Below are 20718 nucleotides of genomic sequence, written 5' to 3'. Positions count from 1 at the left end.
AACGAGGTGGCTGGGACCCACTTCAGCTTAGACCCCTTCAAGATGGTCTGTGAGTAAGCTTTCCTCACCCAAGATGTAGAAATCAGGTTCTCATCAAAACCTGGCAAGAAAACAAGCCTCACTCTCAACTAGAGCCAAAATGGAAGGGACCATACTCTGTGGTTCTAATCACTCCCACGTGTTAAAGTTAAAGGAATTCCCAGCTGGGTGCACTTATCCTGAGTGCCAGCTCACCAGGACATACGACAGGATGCATGAGTGCCAGTCATTGGATGCCCTGAAATACCTCTTCAAGAGACAAAGCTAAGTAGTGTCTGTGTCAAAGCCAGCCGGTCCCTCCAACTCTAGCCCATTGCTAGGGGGAGGACAAGCCAGACAGCCCTTAAGAAACATGTCTGTTTTCATTTCCTGTAGTTTCTCCCTATACAATAACTAAAAGTACATTGCCTCTTCTCATCCCCCTCTTAGCTGTCTTAGACATGACCACCACCATGGAAAACTTGGATTGGCAATTTATATCAAACCCCGATGTCCATCACAGTCACTCCCTCGAGCTAACTAACAGCATAACAGAAACTAGCAGTGCCTTAGAAGCTCTAAGACAGCTAACGGACGCTCTTGCTGCTGTGGCACTGCAAAATTACAGGGCACTAAACATGACTGCAGCACAGGGAGGAACATGTCTTTTCCTTAAGGAAGAATGCCATCTCTATGTAAATCACTCCAAAATAGTCCTAAACAATATTCAAAACCTGCAAAATGGAACCCTCCAATGTCGGGGAGATGCAGTCTTGGCAGGCACCTGGCCTTTTCTACTTTTGTGGTCCAGTATCCTTTTAGTGGGACCATATATTCTCAAAATTGTAATTAAGTTTATTTCTTCCAGAATCAGCATCTTATTAGCCATACAGGGATTTCATCCAGCTTCACTCACGATGCCAGCTTCATCTTCCCCCAACCCTGATAGAATAGCAAGAATGTCTTACACCTGAAAAGGATCCTGTACCAGCCCACATTTTGGAACAAATCACCTCTGAGGTATGGTTGTCTGCCATCCCAGGGAAGCCTGAAATGGCCTCCCTGCTAAAGACTGAGCTCAAAACAGGAGCAAATCCACCCCAGGTATGTCAATATCCTTTATCATTGCATGCTGGGAGAGGCTTTAAACTAGCGATCAAACATTAAAAGGAGCTGGTCTTATTCACTCTTTTTGGTTTCTATATGATACACCTACACTTACCATCCTAAAACCAGGCACTAGTAATGAATACAAGTTTGAACAGGACTTGAGAGCTATAAACAAGACTATAAAAGAGGTTTACCCAGTTATGCCTAATCCTTAAACTTTAACTGGAAATTTTAAGTGGTTCTCTGTACTGAACTTGAAAGATGCCTTTGTTTGCCTACCTATGGTGTGTGTGTGTGTGTGTGTGTGTGTGTGTGTGTGTTGTTTGCCTACCTATGGGGTGTGTGTGTGTGTGTGTGTTGTTTGCCTAGCTATGGGGTGTGTGTGTGTGTGTGTGTTAACAGGGCCAGGGACTGAACCCAGAACCTTGTATGCGGGAAGCCAGCACTCAACCACTGAGCCACATCGGCTCCCCTGAGTTCGCTGTTTCATTTGTTTGCTGGTTATTTGCTGTTGTTTTTAGGAGGCACAGGGGATTGAACCCAAGACCTCCCATGTGGGAAACAGATGCTCAATCTCTTGAGCCACATCTGCTCCCTCAAAGCCTTAGCTTTTGAGTTACAGGAAATATTTGTCTTTGAATGGGAAGACCCAGACAGGAAAACTAACAATTTACATGGACTGTTTTATACTCAAAAGGCTTAAGAATTCCCTGACTCTTTCTGGGGAAGTCTTAGCCAAAGATGATTTACATCTTACTCCAATATGTAGGTGACATACTAACAGCCAGTGAAATTACAAGATTCAGGTGCAAATGCCATTAGAACTTTGAATTTTCTAAACTCCAGGGGATACAAGGTATCTCAGAAGAAGGCTAAAATTACTAAATCCCATGTATTTGCACTCCCAGGGCCAGAGGGTCTTCCAGCCTGATCGAAATCAAGCCCTGGTGATTATTTCTGTCCCTAAAACAAAGAGGCAATTACAGTATTTTTGGGGAATGGGAGGCTTCTGCCACATCTGGATCCCTAACTTTGGACTCACTGCCAAACCCTGGTATAATTAATTGCAGGGCTGAGACAGAGAAGCTCTAGAGTGGACTGGAGAACAATCAGGCCTTTCACTAGATTAAGGAAAAGCTGAACAGTGCTTCAGCTTTGGGACTGCCTGATACATGTAAACCTTTTGACCTGTTAGTACATGAAATGCAAGGATTAGGGCTCTGTGTTTTCATGCAAACTTGGGGACTGTGCTCATGACCCATAGCTTAGTTCTCAAAGAAACTGGACTCGGTAATACAGGGTTGGCCACACTGCCTTCAGGCTGAGGCTGCTACTTGCCATGTTCTACAGGAAGCTGCATAGGGTATATGCACACACCATATAGCAAGCTCTCCCTACTTGAGCAGAAGAGGGGCTCCTGGCTGACTGCCAGTAGGCTAGGAAAATATCAGGCTATATTGTTGGATAATCCAAACGTGCCACTCTTAAGTTCTACAGTTCTAAACCTAACTATGCTATTACCAGAATCCAGTGGACCTGCTTTACATGACTGCGTTCAGGTAATTGAGGAGGTGTTTTCCAGTTGTCCAGACATGGAGAACATAAAAGAACCTGACTTGGTGATGTTCGTGGACAGGAACGGTTTTATGGATCATGACCAAATGAGCTGAGTACAGCGTAGTGACCTTAAGAGAGGTGCTAGAGGCCAAACCCCCTGACCCGAGCCTTGGTCATCGGACAAGGTTAGGAAGGAAATGTTTACATGGACTCTCACTAGGCTTTCTCTGTAGTACATGACCATGGCGCAGTTTGGAAGGAAAGAGGGCATTTGACCACAAATCGTGAAGAGAGTATATGAGCCCCCACTAGAAGCTGCACTGCTACCCATAAAAGTTGCAGTAATGAACTGCCCCAGGCACCAATGGTCTGACAGCTATTTAGCAAAAGGGAATATGAAAGCTGATTTGGTGGCAAAACCTTTCCTCAAAAATATAATCGGGAACATGTCTATGCAAAGTGTGTATGATAAAGTTCAGAAAGATGGAGTCATCTCCCTAGGAAAAACTATAAAAATGATTTCTGAATTTGCAAGGAATCAACTTTCCCTACAAACCTGACTTCATACCAGTATAAACCAGGAGATCTGGTTTATTAAAAACTTGGAAGAATAAGCACCCTATGACCAGTTCACCCCTAAGTGGGAAGGAACTTACATTGTATTAATAAATACCCACTCTTCTCTAAAATTACAAGGCACCAAGCTGTCAATTTACTACTCACGAGTTAAGCCAGCTTCCCGGAAGAAAAAGTGGGAAAAGACACCTCCTACTCACACACTCCCAATGCTGACCTAAAGCTGCTTTTTTGTAGGTTGCCCAAATCATTATAATACTTGGAATTAGCGTTCTTTTCCTTTTCCTCCTATCACAATCTGCGCAAGGTAATATCTTTTTAAGATGGACTGCAGCAGTAGCTGCCATCCACCAGGAATATGGCTGCTGGGTTTCCAGCTATTTGTGGCTGGAAGCACTGACTTGCCCTGGGCTATTCTGCCCCTGGCTATAGGAAACTGGTCAGCCTGGAGAGTGACGGCCTGTCCTACCGTGCCATCACCGGCGCCTTCCTGCTATTCCAGGGTCTGCAACTTTCCTAACCCACACATGCACAGAACCCATACCTGTGCATTGAGACCTCCTGTACTGGAGTTAGAGTAGAACAAGTTCAATTACATGACCACAAAGAAAAGCATAGGGTCTCTAAACTAGAAGATTATTTTCAGGTCTCCCCAAATGTATTCTTCAACCCGGGATGGGCAAGGTTGGTTAGTAGCAGAGAGTGGAATTTACATGGAAATGCCCCTCTCTGTGTAGAACAGCGAGCTGTCTCTACTCAGCTAAGCCCGGGAGGTGAGCTACCCCATTCTAAGGGTGAAGAATAATTTTTCCATGGAAAGATGAATGGCCAGCTGTGGTCCCACTGAAGGACTATGATGGCTCAGCTGTCACCTTATTTACCTCCTGATGGACTGGTTGGCTCTGTGGGTCTAACTTCTGGCCATACTTGCCCTATAATTGGGTAGAGAGATGCACTATTGAGCATCTCTTTCTACCTGGACAGATACTTAAAAATTTACCTGAGACCCCAAGTAATATTAAAGCTTTGGAGGATCATTTAGGTTGACATAAAAAAGCCAAGAACTCAGTCAGAGCCAAAAGAGCCTTTTAAGGGTGGGAATGGTCTCCATCTATTTTTTTTCCCCAGAGGGGAAACATGGACACTCTAATGCAGATTACTGCCCTGGCAAAAGTCCTTACTCAGTTTACTTAATAGGCTAAGCAAGGATAACTTTGTTAAATAAGAAAGTGGCCCAGATGAGAAACACTGTCCTCCAAAACAGAATGCTTTGAAAATAGTAATTGCAGCTGAAGGGGAACATGTGTGTTAATTGATATAAAGTGCTGTACCTACAGACCTAAGGAATAGGATACCATTTCCTCCACACTGAATCACATGCAAAGTGATACTGAACATGTTAAAAATCTTGGCAGAAGTGACTCATTTTCTGAGTGGTTAATGAACCTACCTATGAAATGCAGAGTGGCCCTTCTGAGTACTGCCTTCATTTTGCTTTGCCATATGCTGGTCTTGCTGCTGCCTATATTGTCTTTGTGGGTTTATGTCTAGAGCATCCTCCAAAATGATATGAGAACTTCCTTCACCCCTAATCAGCAGGATGTAACTACAGAAGGTGAGACCTTCTCCCATTCTCCTTATATGAGAAAAACTTATAAAACATTTCTTCTAAGAATAAGAAGAGTATAAACACAAGGGGGAAGCTGATACCTGGAAAATGTGCTTATTGCACTTTTTCTTCACTTAGTCAGCACTTTGAAAATTCTAAAACTAATTGAGCCAGTTTTCTGTTAATCTAATTTTATTTTTTTGTTTTTTTTAGTTTACTTTTTTAAAAAGATACTTGGATTATACAAAAGGTTACACAAAAAAATATAAGGGATTCCCATATGCCCCACTCCCCACACTGCCCACCGTTCCCCACATTAACAACTTCTTTCATTAGTGTGGTACATTTCTTGCAATTGATGAACATATTTAGAGCATTGCCACTAAGCATGGACTATAGTTTACATTTGTAGTTGACACTCTCTCCCACTCAATTCTGTAGGTTATGGCAGATCTATTAATCTAATTTTAGAAGTTTTTACTCTTTGCACTTAGTTCCCCGAGGGATATTAACCAGACCTTCTCAATTTTGCTTACAGGAATAAGATAAGATCTCCAAGCAAAACCAGACAGAATGGTGTAAATCTGTAACTTTTCTCAGAGAGAAAAAGCTTGATATCCTTGCACAGTTGTCTGAGAAAGGAGCCATGAAGGCCCTGCAACTGTACACTATAGCTGAACTGTGGTTTATTAGCTGCTGAAATCAAGGACAAGTTGGTTGTGTTTGAGACAATAGAAGACTGAGAAATTGTACATACCCTCCTCACAAGACCCCTAGCATCACTTGTTCTGTGTTTTTTTACTTGTTTTTCTTCTCAACTACCACTTTTGTTTTCTTTATCCCTATAAAACCCCTAGCTCCCATTTTCACTTTTAACTAGTTTTGGAAGATTCTCCCAGTTTCTTGCTTGTGCTCTTACAATAAATCACATTCTCACTAAGAGATGCAATTGTTCTTTGTGGTGCCAGATGGGAAGGGCCTGTCTATTGGAAACAGCTGTCCTTAGGGTAACAACAGCAGAGCCCTAAAACATATGAAGCAAATATTTACAGATTTGAAGGGAGAAATACATGGTTCTACATTCATGGTAGGAGACTGTAACAGCAATAATGGATAGAACATCTACTCAGAAAATCAATAAGGAAACATAGAACTTGAATGATTATTCTAATTATGGTCAAATTCTCCCCCAAATTGAAGAGGAAGCACTCCCTATCTCGTTCCATGTGTTTAAAATCACCCTCATACCAACTCCGGAAAAAAATAACACAAGAGAAGAAAACTGTAGACCCATATCTTTTATGATTATAGATGCAAAAATCCTCAACAAAATACTAGCAAACAAAATTGTCAGCTCAGAAACCAACCCTCACATTTATGGCCAACTGATTTTTGTCAAGGGAAATTGGGATATTGGGAAAGAACAGTTGCTTCAACAAATGGTGACAGGAAAATTGGATCACGATTTGCAAAAAAAGGAGGACCCCTACCTGAAACAACGTATAAAAATAGACTCAAAATGGATCAAAGACCTAAATATAAAAGCCAGAACTATCACACTCCTAGGAAAAAAAAAAATTAGGGAAGCATCTTCAGGTCCTGGTGATAGGCAATGGTTTCCTAAACTTTATACCCAAAGCATAAGCGAAAAAAACCAAGAGTAGAGAAGTGGGACTTCATCCTCTGGGCTTCAAAGGACTTTATTTTGAAAGTAAAATGACAACCTACACAAGAGGAGTAGATATTCAGAAACCACATATCTAATAATAGGAGAAAACATTTGGAAAGTAGGAATCTGATAAGGGTTTAATATTGAGAATATATAGAATATATAGATATTATATATATCTTCAACTCAACAACAAAAAGACAAACAACCCAATTTCAAAATGGGCAAAAGACTTGAATAGACACTTCTTAAAAGAAAGGCTAACAAGTACCTGAAAAGATGCTCACATCATTAGTATTAGGGAAATGCAAACCAAAACCACAAGTAGATACTATTTCACATGCACTGGAATGGCTACTGTTAAAATGATGGACAATTACAACTGTTGGTGAGGATGTGGAGAAACAAGAACATTCATCCATTGCTGGTGGGAATGCAAAAGTTTGCTGTGGAAAAGTCTGGCAGTTCCTCAGTTAAGTATAGAATTACCATATGACTCAACAAGCCCACTTCGAGATATGCACCCCCTAGAATTGATAACAGAGGCTCAAACAGATATTTGCACACTGCTGTGTTATATTTTTCTAAGAGTTTTTTTGAAGAAGGGATGCTGGATTTTGTAAAATGCCATTAGGTGCCTAGATATTTATGATTGTTCTCCTTGCTGGATTGCCCCTCTTGTAATATATAGTATCTTTGTCTCTATAAACATCTTTTGTCTTGAGCTCTATTTTACCTAATATTAGTATAGCTACCCCAGCTCTACTCATAATTGCCAGGAGGTGGAAGCAATCCAAGTGTACACCAAGAGATGAGTGGATTATAAGATTGTGGTATATACATACGATGAAATATTATTCAGCCACTAAAAGGAAGGAAGTTCTGATAAAAGTGACAACATGGATGAACTCTGAAGACCTCAGGTTGAGTGAAATGAGTCAGACAGAAAAGGACAAATATTGTACGATCTCATTTATATGAAATGATTAGAATAAGCCAACTGATAGAATCAGAATCTAGAATACAAGTTAGCAGTGGACAGGGTGTAGATAAAGAATGAGGAGTTAATGGTTGAATTATACAGAGTTTCTATTTGGGTTTTAAAGTTTTGGTAGTGGATGGTGGCACAATATTGTGATCATAATTAACAGCACTAAAGTACATATTTGAATGTGGTTAAAAGGGTAAATATGGTACTAAATAAATAGTACATTTGGTACTAAAATAAATTTAAGGGAGCCGATGTTGTTCAAGCAGTTGAGTGCCTGCTTTCCACATGGGAGGTCCCAGATTCAGTTTCTGATGCCTCCTAAAAAACAAGAATTAAAAAAAAAAAAAGCTAAGAGACAAAAAAATATAACAAAAAGGAAACTTTCTCAATATGATAAAGGACAGATATGAAAAATCTACTGCTAATATCAAACACAATAGTGAAAGACTGAAGGTTTTCCCTCTAAAATCTGGAACAAGATAGCAATGACCCCCATCATCACTGTGAATCAACATTGTACTTGAAGTACTAGCCAGAGCAGTGAGGCAGGAAACAAAAATAAAAGACAACCAATTGGAAAGAAAGAGGTAAAATTTTCGCAACGTGCAGATGACATGATCCTATATATAGAAAGTCCCCCTAAAATGACAACAAAGCTACTAGAGTTAATAAACAAATTCAGCAAAGTCTCAGGGCATAAGAACAACACAAAAAAATCAAAAGTGTTTCCATATACCAGTAATGAGGAATCTGAGGAGGAAATAAAGGAAAAAAATCAATTTATAATAGCAACTAAAAGAATAAAATATCTAGGAATAAATTTAAATAAAGATGTAAGGCAAACAGGAAAATATAGGAAATACAAAGCATTTCTAAATTTTAAAAGACTTAAATAAATGGAAGAATATTACGTGCTCATGGACTAGCAGACTACATATTGTTAAGATGTCAATTCTACCCAAATTGATATACAGATTCAATGCAAATTCCACCAGCATTTCTAAAACAAATGAAAAACAAAATTATCAAATTTATTTGGAAGGGTAAGTGGCCCCGAATAGCCAGATACATCTTACAAAGGAAATGCCAGGTTGGAGGACTCTCACTTCTGGACTTTAAATCAGGAAATAGAAAGGGAGACGTTTGTAAGGCAAGGTAGAAGTGTGTAGTTGTACAATGGAGGGGCATCACAGTGGTATAATGATACTATCCAGATGGGTGGTGCAGGTTTATCGGGGGGTGGGGTGGGAAGGGTGGGTTGAACTGGCCATGGACCTGGGAGGAGGGTTGGGGAGGGAGCAGGTGAACACTGGGGATTGACAGGTACATGGTTGAAACTACAATGTTGGGAATGCTCTTTTGGCAATATGGCAAACGAGGATTGCTGGTTTGGGCTATTGGATGTGGAGGGCATTCAGGACAGGGAGCACCTAGGGCAGGGAGTGTTCATCTTGCCATAGTCTATTATATCAGTAGGTGGAGAACCACATAGTGAGCATTAAGGTGGTGGACTCCCATCCTGGGGTGGCCCACTCTGTTCCCAAATAGAGGGGCAGGAGTCTCTTGAGATCATGGGCAGTGTCAAATAGGGGAGGACAGACCAGTGTGTCAAGCCCTCGTTGTTGAAAGTAACTATGAATCTTGTCCTTCAAGGAGTGAAGCCTGGTGGTTGCTGTGGGTACTGAGTGGAGGGGGAGAACGGAAGAGAATAGAACAGGGGGCATTTTGTGGGAGATGGAAGTGCTCTACATGGTCTTGCTCTGATGGATACAGGCCATGTTGAATCGCATCAAAGTTTATAAAATGCGTGGCCCAAAATGTAAACCATTTACTATGGTTGGTAGCAATGTTTCAATATTTGTACATCAGTTGTAACAAATATACTATCCACATATAAAGTTATTAATAGGGGAAGGGGGAAAAGAGGGAGGATGTTGGGTATATGAGAGTCCCCGGTATTCAGTACATGACTTTTCTGTAACTTAAAACTTCTTTGAGAATGAAATGAAAAAAAGTAAGACACTGGGAGAATAAACAGAAGAAAATGTCACTGTACATATAGGACAGCAGATCTTACAATGATGAAAGGCAAAATGTCTCAAATTTATTATTTTCATTATTTTTTTATTATCCCAAATTTTTTAAAAATTTTTTTTAACTTTTATATTTTCCTCTTATTTTTAACACTATCGTTACTACTTCTTTTCTTAATTGTATTTGGCTATTTTATTGGCTTCAGTTTTGAAGAAGTTTTGGATCGCAGAGGGGTTACAACCGTGGCAGGGGAGGATCACGGGTGTGGGGTGTCAGTGAAGGGGGATTCATGAGAGGTAGGTCACCTGGGCATAAAGATAAGGCATATAGATGTGTTCAAATGTTCTCACAAGGAGTAGAGATTCATACAATAACCAAAGGAATACCAAATTCCTATCCTGGGGAGCTCTGCCACATTCTCTGATGGATCAGTAAGAATCCCCCACGTACAGGGGCAATGACTAGTGAAGGAGGATGGTTCACTGATGGGCCCTTGATATTGATGACTGTATGTAGGAACCCTTACTCTTGAAATTGAAACTTAGCCTAATATTATAGGGAGCCTAAGAGTAACCTCCTGGGACCCTCCTTTTTGTTCAAATGTGGGCTTTCTCTAAAAAAACTAGCAATCCAACTGGAAAAAGACCTAGACCAAAACAGGGAAAAAGTAAAGATAAATGAGTTTATATGGCTAAAAGACTTCAAAGTGAGTTGGGAGATCATTCCAGAGGTTATGCTTATACTCTTGTCAGCAGGATCTCATTAAATGTCAAAGTAGATACTACCCCAAACAGTGGGGCTCCTGAGGGCTTTGGAGATATCTGGACACTACAAGCAGGGCTGACAGCTCAGGAGTTTGCTGCCTTGCCAGTGGGCCCTACTTTGGAATTTATGCTCCCCAAAGTGACAGAGTTGAACTCAGTTGTGTTTTCCATACATATGACTCTACTGTCCTTTTATCTGAACCGATGATTAGTACTAGAGTTGGCAGATGTGTATAAATCTTTGGGTTGTCCACGTGCCAGGTGGGCCCTGAATCTCAACAGAATTGCAACACCTATTCTCCAGTTTATTGGTCTCACCCAGGACAACTACCATGGAGGCAATGATGGACAACTATCACATCAAGGAACCAAGAAAGTCTAAAACTGCAAGCAACAGAGTCCCATCCATCAGCCCTATGGGATCACAGCTCCCTCTCAATTAAAGATGGTGTGGACATCACCATCCCAGAATCCTCAGGACTGGGGAATGAACTACGGACTGAGGTAGACTTACTGGAATTCTAGCAATGGAAGAAATTATATCATTGATATGAAGCAGTGGCCACTGGAGGTTCTGAGGGCAGGGAGAGGGAAAAACATGTGCAACAGGGGGGCATTTCCGGAACTTGGGAATTGTCCTGAAAAACATTGCAACAACAGATACAGGCAATTATAAATCTTGCCATAACCTAAAGAATTGGGTGGGAGAGAGTAAGCTGATTCTCCCATGTCTGTGCCCTCTTCTCTGGTTCCTGTCGTCAGAAGCTATTACTCAGTTTCTTATGCACCTTGAAAGTGGTAACTACAATGTAAACTTTAATCCATGCTTAGTGGCATTGCTACAAAACGTGTCACCAATTGCCATGAATGTACCTTACTAATGAAGGATGTTGTTAATGTGGGAAAATGTGGGAAGGGTGGGAAGCGAGGCATGTGGGAATCCCTATATATTTTTTCTGTGACATTTGAATAATCTACCTTTTACCTTTAAAGGGAAAAAAATCTACTACCTAGCTACAGTGGTAAAAACAGCATGGTACTGGCAAAAAAGCTGATACACAGACCAATGGAACCAAATTGGTGGTTCAAAAACAGACCCTCACATGTATGGTCAAGTAATTTTTGACAAGCCTGTCAAACCCATCTAGCTGGTCCAGAACAGTCTGTTTAACAAATGGTGCTGGGAAAACTGGACATCCATATCTAAAAGAAACAAAGAGGACCCCTGTCTCACACCTTAATCAAAAATTAACTCAAAATGGATCAAGAACCTAAATATGAAAGCTAGAACCATAAAGCTCCTAGAAGAAAATGTAGGAAAAGATCTTCAAGACCTGGTGGTAGGTGGTAGAGTCTTAAAACTTACAACAAAAGCACTAGCAACCAAAGAAAACATGGATAAACTGGACCTCCTCAAACTTAAACAGTTTTGTCATTCAAAGGACTTCGTCATGAAGGTGAAAAGCAGGCCACGCAATGGGAGAAAATATTTGGAAATCACATACCCAATAAGGGTTTGATTTCCATTCTATGTAAAGAAATCACACAACTCAACAAAGAAGAATAAGCAAACCAATTAAAAAATAGGCAAAATACTTAGACATTTCTCCAAAGAGGAAATACCAATGGCCAAAAAGCACATGAAAAAATGTTCAATATCACTAGCTATTAGGGAAATGCAAATCAAAATTATAATGAGATACTATCTCACACCACACAGAATGGTAATTACTAAAAACACAGAAAACAATAAGTGCTAGAGAGGATGTGGAGAAAGAGGAACACTCCTTCATTGTTGGTGGGAATGTAAAATGATGCAGCCTCTGTGGAAGACAGTTTGGTGGTTCCTTAGGAAACTAAATATAGAACTGCTAAATACAGAACTGACATATGATCCAGCAGTTTTCTACTAGAATATATCCAGAAGAACTGAAAACTGTGACATGAACAGACATTTGCACAACGATGCAGCATTATTGACAATTGCCAAAAGATGGAAACAACCCAAGTGTCCATCAACTAATAAGTGGATAAACAAAATGTGGTATGCAATAATACCATACTGCAAAAAGAAGAAATGAAATTGGGACACATATAATAACATGGATAAACCTGGAAGACAGTATGCTAAGTGAAATACACCAGACACAAAAGGACAAATAGTGCATGGTCTCACTAACATGGACTAAATATGAAGAATAAATGCATAGAGTTAAAGCCTAGAGTGTAGGTTATTAGGAGATAAGAGGAGGGCTCAGAAGGGGGTACTGATGCTTAATGTATTTATGCACCTAGCCCTGGTGTCACAAAATACATAATGCAAACATTGGCAAAACTGAAGAGAGATCTGGACACCTCTACAATAATACATGGAGACTTCAATATACCACTTGCATCGATAGATAGAACATCTAGACAGGAGAGCAATGAGGAAACAGAGAACTTGAATAACATGATAAATGAACTATGAACTAGACCAGACAGACATGTACAGTACAGTACATTTCACCCCAAAATACAAAGATACATATTCTTCTCAAGTTCACATGGATCATTCTTCAGGAGAGACCAAAATGTTGGGTCACCAAAAAAAAGTCCAAATAAATACAAAATGATTGAAATTATGTAAACCATTTTTTTTCTGACTATAATGGAATGAAGCTGGAAGTCAGTAACAGATGGAGAAATGGAAAATTCACAAATATATGTAAGTTAAATAACACACACTTAAACAGTCAGTGCCTCAAAGAAATCAGTAAATATCTTGAGATAAATAAAAATGAGGACACAATATATATATGAGATCTGCAAAGGCAGGGCTGAAAGGGAAATTTATAGCTCTAGATACAGGAAAAAGAGCTAATATCAAAGAACTAACTGTACCCTGTAATAACTAGAAAAAAGAACAGCAAACTAACCTCAAAGCAAGCAGAAGGAAAGTTATAACAAAGATTAGCACAGATGAATGAAATTAAGAATTAGAAAACATTAGAGAGAACTAACAAAACCAATAACTGGTTCCTTGAGAAGATCAATAAAATTGAAAAACCCTTAACACTAAGCTGACAAAGAAATAAAAAGAAGTTGCAAATAAATAAAATCAGAAATGAGAGGGGGAACATTACTACGGAAATAAAAGGGATGGTAAGAGGACACTATGCACAACTGTATACCAACAAACTAGACAACCTAGATGAAACAGACAACATCCTAGAAACATACAAACAACGTACACTGACTACTCTGGAAAGAAACATAAGACCTTAACAGAGCAATTACAAGTGAAGAGAATGAATCAGTCATCAAAAACTCACAACAAAGAAAAGGCCAGGACCAGATGGCCTCACAGGGGAATTTTATCAAACATTCCAAGAAGCATTAATACCAATCCTGCTCAAACAGTTCCAAAAAATTAAAGAGAGGGCAACACGACATTACTCATTCTACGTTGCCAACAGCACCCCAATACCAGAGCCAGATAGATACTACAATTAAAGAAAATTACAGTCCAATTTTTCTTATAAATGCAAAAATCCTCCACAAAATACTTGCAAATCAAACCCAACAGCACATTAAAAGAATTACACACCAGGTATGTAGGGTGTGTATGTAAGGGTGGTTTCACATATTAATAAAATCAATTAAAATGTGGTATATACATATAATGAATATTACCTAGCCATAGAAAGGAAGTCCTGATACATGTGATAACATGGATGAGTCTTGACTATATCATGTTGGTCAAAAGGACAAATATTTTATGATCTCACTGATATGAAAGAATTAGAATAAGAAGCCTCATTGAGTCAGAATCTAGAATATAGGTTACCAGGGGGTAGGGTGGGGATAAGAAATGGGAAGTTAAAGACTTAAAATGTACTGGGGTCCCTATTTGGAATATTTTGGTAATGGATGGTGGTGATGGTAGCACAATAATGGGGATATAATTCAAAGCACTGAAATATATATCTGAATGTGGATAAAAGGGGAAATATTAGGTCATATATACAGTAATATAACAAAAATAAATTTTAACCCATGAAACTGTAATACAAAGTTAACCCTAAATTAATTCATCAACCATAGTTAATAATGAATTATAAAAATGTGCTTTTTTAAGGAAGAAGGGAGGAAAGGAGGGAGGGAGAGAAGGAGGGAGGGGGGAAGGAAAATGATAACAAAGAGAGTAAGCTGATTGTCCCATGTCTATGCCCTCTTCTCTGGTTCCTGTCATCAGAAGCTATTACTCAGTTGCTTATGCACCTTGAAAGTAGTAATCCAAGTATGTAAAAGCATATGAACACAAATACTTTTGAACACAATTGGTTTCTCATATATTGTTGAAGGAAAATTACAATCATGAACACACTTCAGCACAGTAATTTTTTTTTTTTGCTAGTCACATTGATGTGATTTTATTTGTCACTCTGTATGATGATTGCCTGCCACATTTCTGTCTTCACCACCAGATCAGAAGCTCTTGAGGGCAGGGACCCTCTTTGCTTCTTGTCTATTGAATTATTTTTTTTAATGATCTCTTTATTTTTTTTTAATGTTATATTAAAAAAATATAAGAGGTCCCCATATATCCCCCCACACCCCCTCACCCCACTCCTCCCACATCAACAACCTCTTTCATCATTGTGGCACATTCATTGCATTTGATGACTACATTTTGGAGCACTGCTGCACCACATGAATTACAGTTTATTTGGTAGTATACACTCTCCCCCAGTCCATTTAGTGGGTTCCGGCAAGATATATAATGTCCAGAATCTGTCCCTGCAATATCATTTAGGACAGCTCCAAGTCCTGAAAATGCCCCCACATCACATCTTAATTCTACTTGCAGCATCTACTCTAAAATCCACTTGCTTCCTACCCAAATCTATGTGTAAACCACTGAATGTGCAACTGCAATTTTGCCAGGGAAAACTGCACCCAAAAAAGAACATTCACACAAGATGATGGTATTTGAAGCTGAATGATGAAGATATGGAGGTTCCTGTTAATATTTTCTCTTCTTCTGCATATGTTAGAAATTTTTCATAACAAAAAGTTTAAGGCCAACCAAGCTTCATCATTTTCTGTCCTTTCTAAAATTAATATAAAGTTGCAATTGCAATCTAATTTTTATTTACAAACATGAACTTTATTTCATTATTTTCTAATGGTTTTTCAAAATCAAGGCTCATCAAATATTTTCCCTTAATTTCCTGGGAGACTTTCCCTCTGAATAGATGATCTCTAAACACTACTTTTCTGAACCACTCACTCACAGATCACAATGACTACTGTTTTTTATCTTTCCATTGCACTGAATCACATAAACTACCCCAAATCCTTTGTGATGACTGTGCAGACACCAAGCTGAACTCACCAGGGCCTGGGTCATCCTCTGCAATCACGCGCAATGGTGGACTTTCTGGCCCCGCGGTCCTGGCCTCTCTTCCCGGGAAGAGACCCTGGTCCTTACCCAAGCTGACGGTCTCTTGTAGGCGTGGGGGACCCTGCAGATGAGGGAAGCAGCTGGCATCCAGGCTGAGTCCCTGGGACTCCAATGGGGGTCAACAAAGGAGGCTGCGGCCTGACCCAGGGGCTCTGCAAGGGCTGAGGTGGGCAGGCTGCAGGTCCCTGTGCAGAAAAAGCACTCTCCAACCCTGGACGTCAGGCAGGTGGGATCTGAGAGGGGCCAGAAGATGCAGGAGACATGGACCTGCAGCCAGGAGGAGAAGACGACTTGTGAGAGCTGGCGAGGCCCTCAGCATATCAGCTGGCAGAGGGTGCACCCTCAGGGGCCATTCGCCACTGGGGGCTGATGTGCTAGGAGCCTGGCTGAAGGACTGAACAGGTCACAGGTGATCGGGCTAACTTCCCATGGAACCGGCACTCGTGGACAATCCAAGGCCCCGTGCAGCCGAATGTGGCCTCTTCCGATGAGGACAGAGCCCAGTCCCACCCCAGATGGGCCTGCCCACCTTGCCCCTGCACCACCTGTGAGTGCAGACACATGACCCCTGGGGCTGATAAATTGGGGGTAAATGAAACGTGAGACTTTACCTTTCAAACATCTGCTCTTGGCCCCTGTAAAAGAAGCAATGACCTGGCCCAAGGCCACTGCGGTCCTGAATCCACTGATATTGACTTAGTACCAGAAGAAACAGGTGGGGTAATAAAACTGCCTAGGAATGTTGTGTACACTCCAGTCCCTGCCTCCAGCAGGGCTTGCCAGCACAGCTCCACCTGCATGCTTCCCCTACGGTGTCCCTCATGGTATTCTTTAATAAAGATTACTTTACACATGGCCCATAAAAAGGCCCCAGGGACCCCCTCCACCACCACTACCACCCCCACCCCCAGCACCTAGGGTTTTGTTTTTATTTTCTTCATTTTAAGCAGAACAGATCCTCTTACTCCCCCACTTTAAAACCCTCCAGTGGCTTCCCACAGACACAATCTACCTCATTACACCATTTTCTTCATTGCACTTACTCCCTGAAATCACCTTCTTCTTCTCTTTGTATGCATACTTGTTGCCCGTCATCTCCACCATAATTGGAATACCATTACCCCATCCCTGGTTCTCAGTACAAGTAAGGGCATAATAAATATGTTGTGAATGAAGGAATGTAAGGAAGGCAGATTATCACCATGTCACTGGTTCTTGGTACAAGTAAGGTTATAATAGTCTGTGAATGAAGGAATGTAAGGAAGGCAGATATTCCTGTTTCTTGGCTTAAGTGAAGCTGACCCACAGTCTCCTGGGTGGACACAGTTCATAATGTATTCAGCTAGCCACATGTGAAATAATGGGATTGATGCTACTTCAGCTTTGTGTGTAAAATGAAACACTGCACAGTATTTATTCATGCTATTTCAAATTCTCGTAAATTAACTCACATAAAATTAGACATTACAATTCTGTAAAAACTGAATATCTTGTTTTGAAATCGTTAAGTTTAATTTTAAATTTGCATCTGGTTGAAATCAGGTACAACAAATGGGAATCTGAGGGCACAATGCATAAGAAAAGACAGTTTGTTACTTAGATTCCAGGGTGAGCGGGGCACCGGGAGGGGCCGAGGGGAAGCAGGGCAGGCTCACTCAAGGGGCTCAGCCAGGGGCGGGCATTACACAGGTAGGAAAAGATGGACCCGCGGGCTTGGGCCTAAATTGTGGTCCAGGGCTGGAGGCTGGTAACGGTCAAGGGTGGTTAAAGCAAACGCGTGTGAAAGGAGTGCGGTTCCAAAGGCTGCGGGGCTGCTCAGCTTGTCACACGGGCTCAGCTGTGCGTTGTCTGTGAGGTGTGCGGGTGGTCGTGAGCGGGTGGCCACGGACGCCCGTCTGGGTTCGGGGGCAGTTGCTGCCCCAGGTCCGGAAGCTGCCCCTTAAGGAGGCCAAAGGTCTGTCCTGAGGAAAGTGACCTAGCCAAAGTAAGAAGGATGCAGAGGCAGCCTACACAAGTATTTGATAATTATGACAGTGTCACTACAATTGCCATCCACAGGGGAAAAAACAAGAGAAAAATAATAACTCGAGTTTGGTGAGCAATTACTCTATGCCATGGCCATGTATGAAATCATTTAATTTTCTCAGTTGAGACACAGAGCCGAAGTACCTTGCTGACGGTCACAAAGATAGTAAATGCGGAGCCAGGGCTTAAAAATTCATGCGCCCTCTGAATGCGTTGATAGTTTCACACAACGCATAAATGTCGACACCATAAAGAGTTTATTTTATTGGATGTAAATTAAAAATAACTTTCTAAAAAAATTACGGGACAGTGTTTATCAAGGAAATTGGGGTTGACTTAGAAGGAGTAAGAGACAAACACTAAGCAGCAAGCACTGCGTCTTCCCTGGTACCGGGCGTCTCTTCACTAGCTCGCCTGACGCGCGCCTCCCCCACCCGCCCGCCTGCGGTCCATTCCCGCCCCGCGGCCCTCGCCAGTGAGCCCACGGGTCCTGCATCCTCAGACGCCGCCGAGTCCCGTTCACACAGCCACAGACTCCTCGGACCTGACCTCAGGAGGGCCCGTGGTCTCCTCCCTGAGGGCCCGCCCCCGGCGCAGCCGGCACGCGGGGAGCACGCGCGCCGACCCCGGGGGCTGGGCCCGCACGCCCCCGCGCCCGCCTCGCGGGGAGGCCAGACGCCCCGCAGAGGGGCCAGCCCCCCGTTCCGCCCCGCACCCGCACCCGCGGCGCTCAGGGTGCGAGCCGGCCGGACCAGGCCGACCGGGGTCGCCCGACCACCGACTCACGCTCAGCGCACAGCGCCGACCTTACCGACCCCACGAATCCCACCTTCCCTGGTGTCCCACGCACCTTCCCGCACGGCAGATTTCTGAGCTCGCGGCGACCTACGCAATCACCGCGGCACCCCAGGACCCCTTCCTCTCCATCACCTCAGCACCACGGCCTCCGCCCGGCCGGGCTGCGCACGCGCAGTGGGGTCCCGAGGCCGCCGCGGCCCGCCGCAGACATGGCGTCCTCGGGCGCCCGGGGCTCGGGGCAACATGGCCGCTCCCGCCGGTCGCTGGCTGTGCAGGCTGCCATGTTGAGGAGGCATCCCCTCCGTACGGCGGCGGCTGCCCCTCCGCGAAGCTCCGAGACCCTCTCCCAGCACGAGCAGAAAAGCAAGAAAGGGTAGTTTCGGAACCAGATTCCGGCACGAGGGGCTCTGCGATGTAGATCTGGGAGAAAGCGCCGGTCTGGAAGACGACGAGACTGAATCGGAGTCGCCTGCGGGGCAGGGGGCTTTTGTGTGGACAGAGACCCGGGACGTGCGGGAGGGAGTGGAAGGCGCAAAGGCTGAGGGCGGTGGGAGGACCCAGCGGAGTCCTCGAGTAGCAAACGACGAGTACCCGGAGTCTAGAGGACAAGTACCAGAGGCGTGAGCTGGGGCGGGCCTCCTTGGGCAGGCGACTCTCAGGCGGGGAGCAGCCATGCAGAGATTTTTGTGATTTCTATCATTGCCAAGGCATGCACCTGCAGGGACGGGGCCGGGGCGGGCGTCGGTGTGGGGGTCTGGCATTCCTCATCTGCACGGCGGGAACGAGAGCAGGGCCCCCACCAGGGCTGTGGCCAAGGGTCCAGGGCTCCGAGCAGGCCCTGCGGGCAGGGAGGCCGGTGGAGCTGCTCCCCTCATCACTGTCCAGTTAGGCTGTGGGAAGCACTCGGGTGACCCGGAGGGCAAGACAAACACCCCTCGGCTGCCACGTGAGCAGCCCCCTGCCACATCCCTGTGTGCTGCACATTACATGACCCACCTCTGCCAGAAAAGCTGAGTGTCAGAAAGGCTTCCACCCATATCCAGAGCCATCAAAACCGAGTAATAAAAACAACAGCTAATGCCAGGAGGTGGCGGTAGGGTGGTGTAGCAGAATCCTGTATTTTATGCAAGATTGTGCTGTAAACCCACAGCTTTTCTAATAAAGGGAAAAAATAGTTGAAATAGCCAAAAATAAATAAATGCAACCCCTGAGAGATGTTTGTACTAGGAATACAGACCAAGCTTCCAGGCAGCGCAGGCAAAGGGAAAACGGGGTGAGCACGGAGGGAAGGTGGGGAGATCTGTACCTCCCCGGTTCCCTTGTCTGAACTCTGGACTCCCAAGAGGCAGGTGACGCCTTGGGGCCTCCTGGGAGCTCCACCATTAGACAGACCACTGTCCCCGCCCCTCTCCTGGATTCCACTCCTTGAACAGGCACTGAGCCTTTGCCTGACTCTTCTGTCAAGAATCTGTGGGGATGGAGAATGGGTTTGAGGATGGGGGTCTGCATTTAAACCCCTTGGGGCCAGGGGTTGAGGAGTTGGAGTCCTGGTAGGGCTCTGGGGAGGCAGATGGAGGTCTGTAGGAGCAGGGATGGTGGGGTCTACGGGGCGAGGAGTGGGCTATCATTCATGGCTGATTTTGGTGTCACAGATGAGGGTCTAAAGCAGGGGTTCTTAACCTTTTTTGTTCCATGGACCCTCCTGCCAATCAGGTGAAAAACCACGGACCCCTTACTAAGTCCACACTATGCTGTGTATTATCTAATAAATATGTCACACCCACACCAACACAAGAATAATGTGCTTTTGAATTTTCAGTTCAAGCCCATGGACCCCTGGTTAACAATCCCTGGTCTAACGGGTCAGCACTAAGTCTAGGAGGCAAAGCCTCACTTTCTCACGTTAGGCCGGGACCAGGGTCTATGGGTCAGCAGTCAGGAGCCAGCATTTGTGTGGGCTGAGCTAAGGGCGGCTGGGGCGGCCTGGAGGGCTGGGTGAGCTCAGCGGTGGCTGCTGGGGAGTCCTCTGCTGTCAGCTACGGCGGTGGGTTGACGGTGTGGTGCTGTGGGAACAGTGGTGGGGGCTTGGGTCTGAGGGTACGGGACTGTGGATGCTGC

At 43.5% G+C, this 20718-nt stretch overlaps 1 protein-coding gene across 7 annotated transcripts in view; it reads right to left on the bottom strand.

Moving 5' to 3' along the window:
- LOC101424665 (zinc finger protein 37A-like) overlaps nucleotides 1–18802 on the bottom strand; it is an 83221-nt gene extending 64419 nt beyond the window's left edge. For 4 of the 7 annotated variants that reach the window (XM_012520948.4, XM_058292419.2, XM_012520952.3 and 1 more), the window contains exons 1-2: nucleotides 18653–18802; nucleotides 15709–16044 (exon numbers count right to left, since the gene is read on the bottom strand). In XM_012520948.4, the coding sequence (XP_012376402.1) occupies nucleotides 15709–15723 (15 nt within the window). In that variant the 5' untranslated portion in view covers nucleotides 15724–16044; nucleotides 18653–18802. The remainder of the gene's footprint in view (nucleotides 1–15708; nucleotides 16045–18652) is intronic. The other 3 variants (XM_071213552.1, XM_071213553.1, XM_058292420.2) reach the window with 1 other exon arrangement.
- Nucleotides 18803–20718: the final 1916 nt, after the last annotated feature.

The sequence above is a fragment of the Dasypus novemcinctus genome (genome assembly GCF_030445035.2).
Source record: "Dasypus novemcinctus isolate mDasNov1 chromosome 8 unlocalized genomic scaffold, mDasNov1.1.hap2 SUPER_8_unloc_2, whole genome shotgun sequence".
Taxonomy (NCBI): domain Eukaryota; kingdom Metazoa; phylum Chordata; class Mammalia; order Cingulata; family Dasypodidae; genus Dasypus; species Dasypus novemcinctus.
This window is presented reverse-complemented; position numbering and strand designations above follow the sequence as displayed.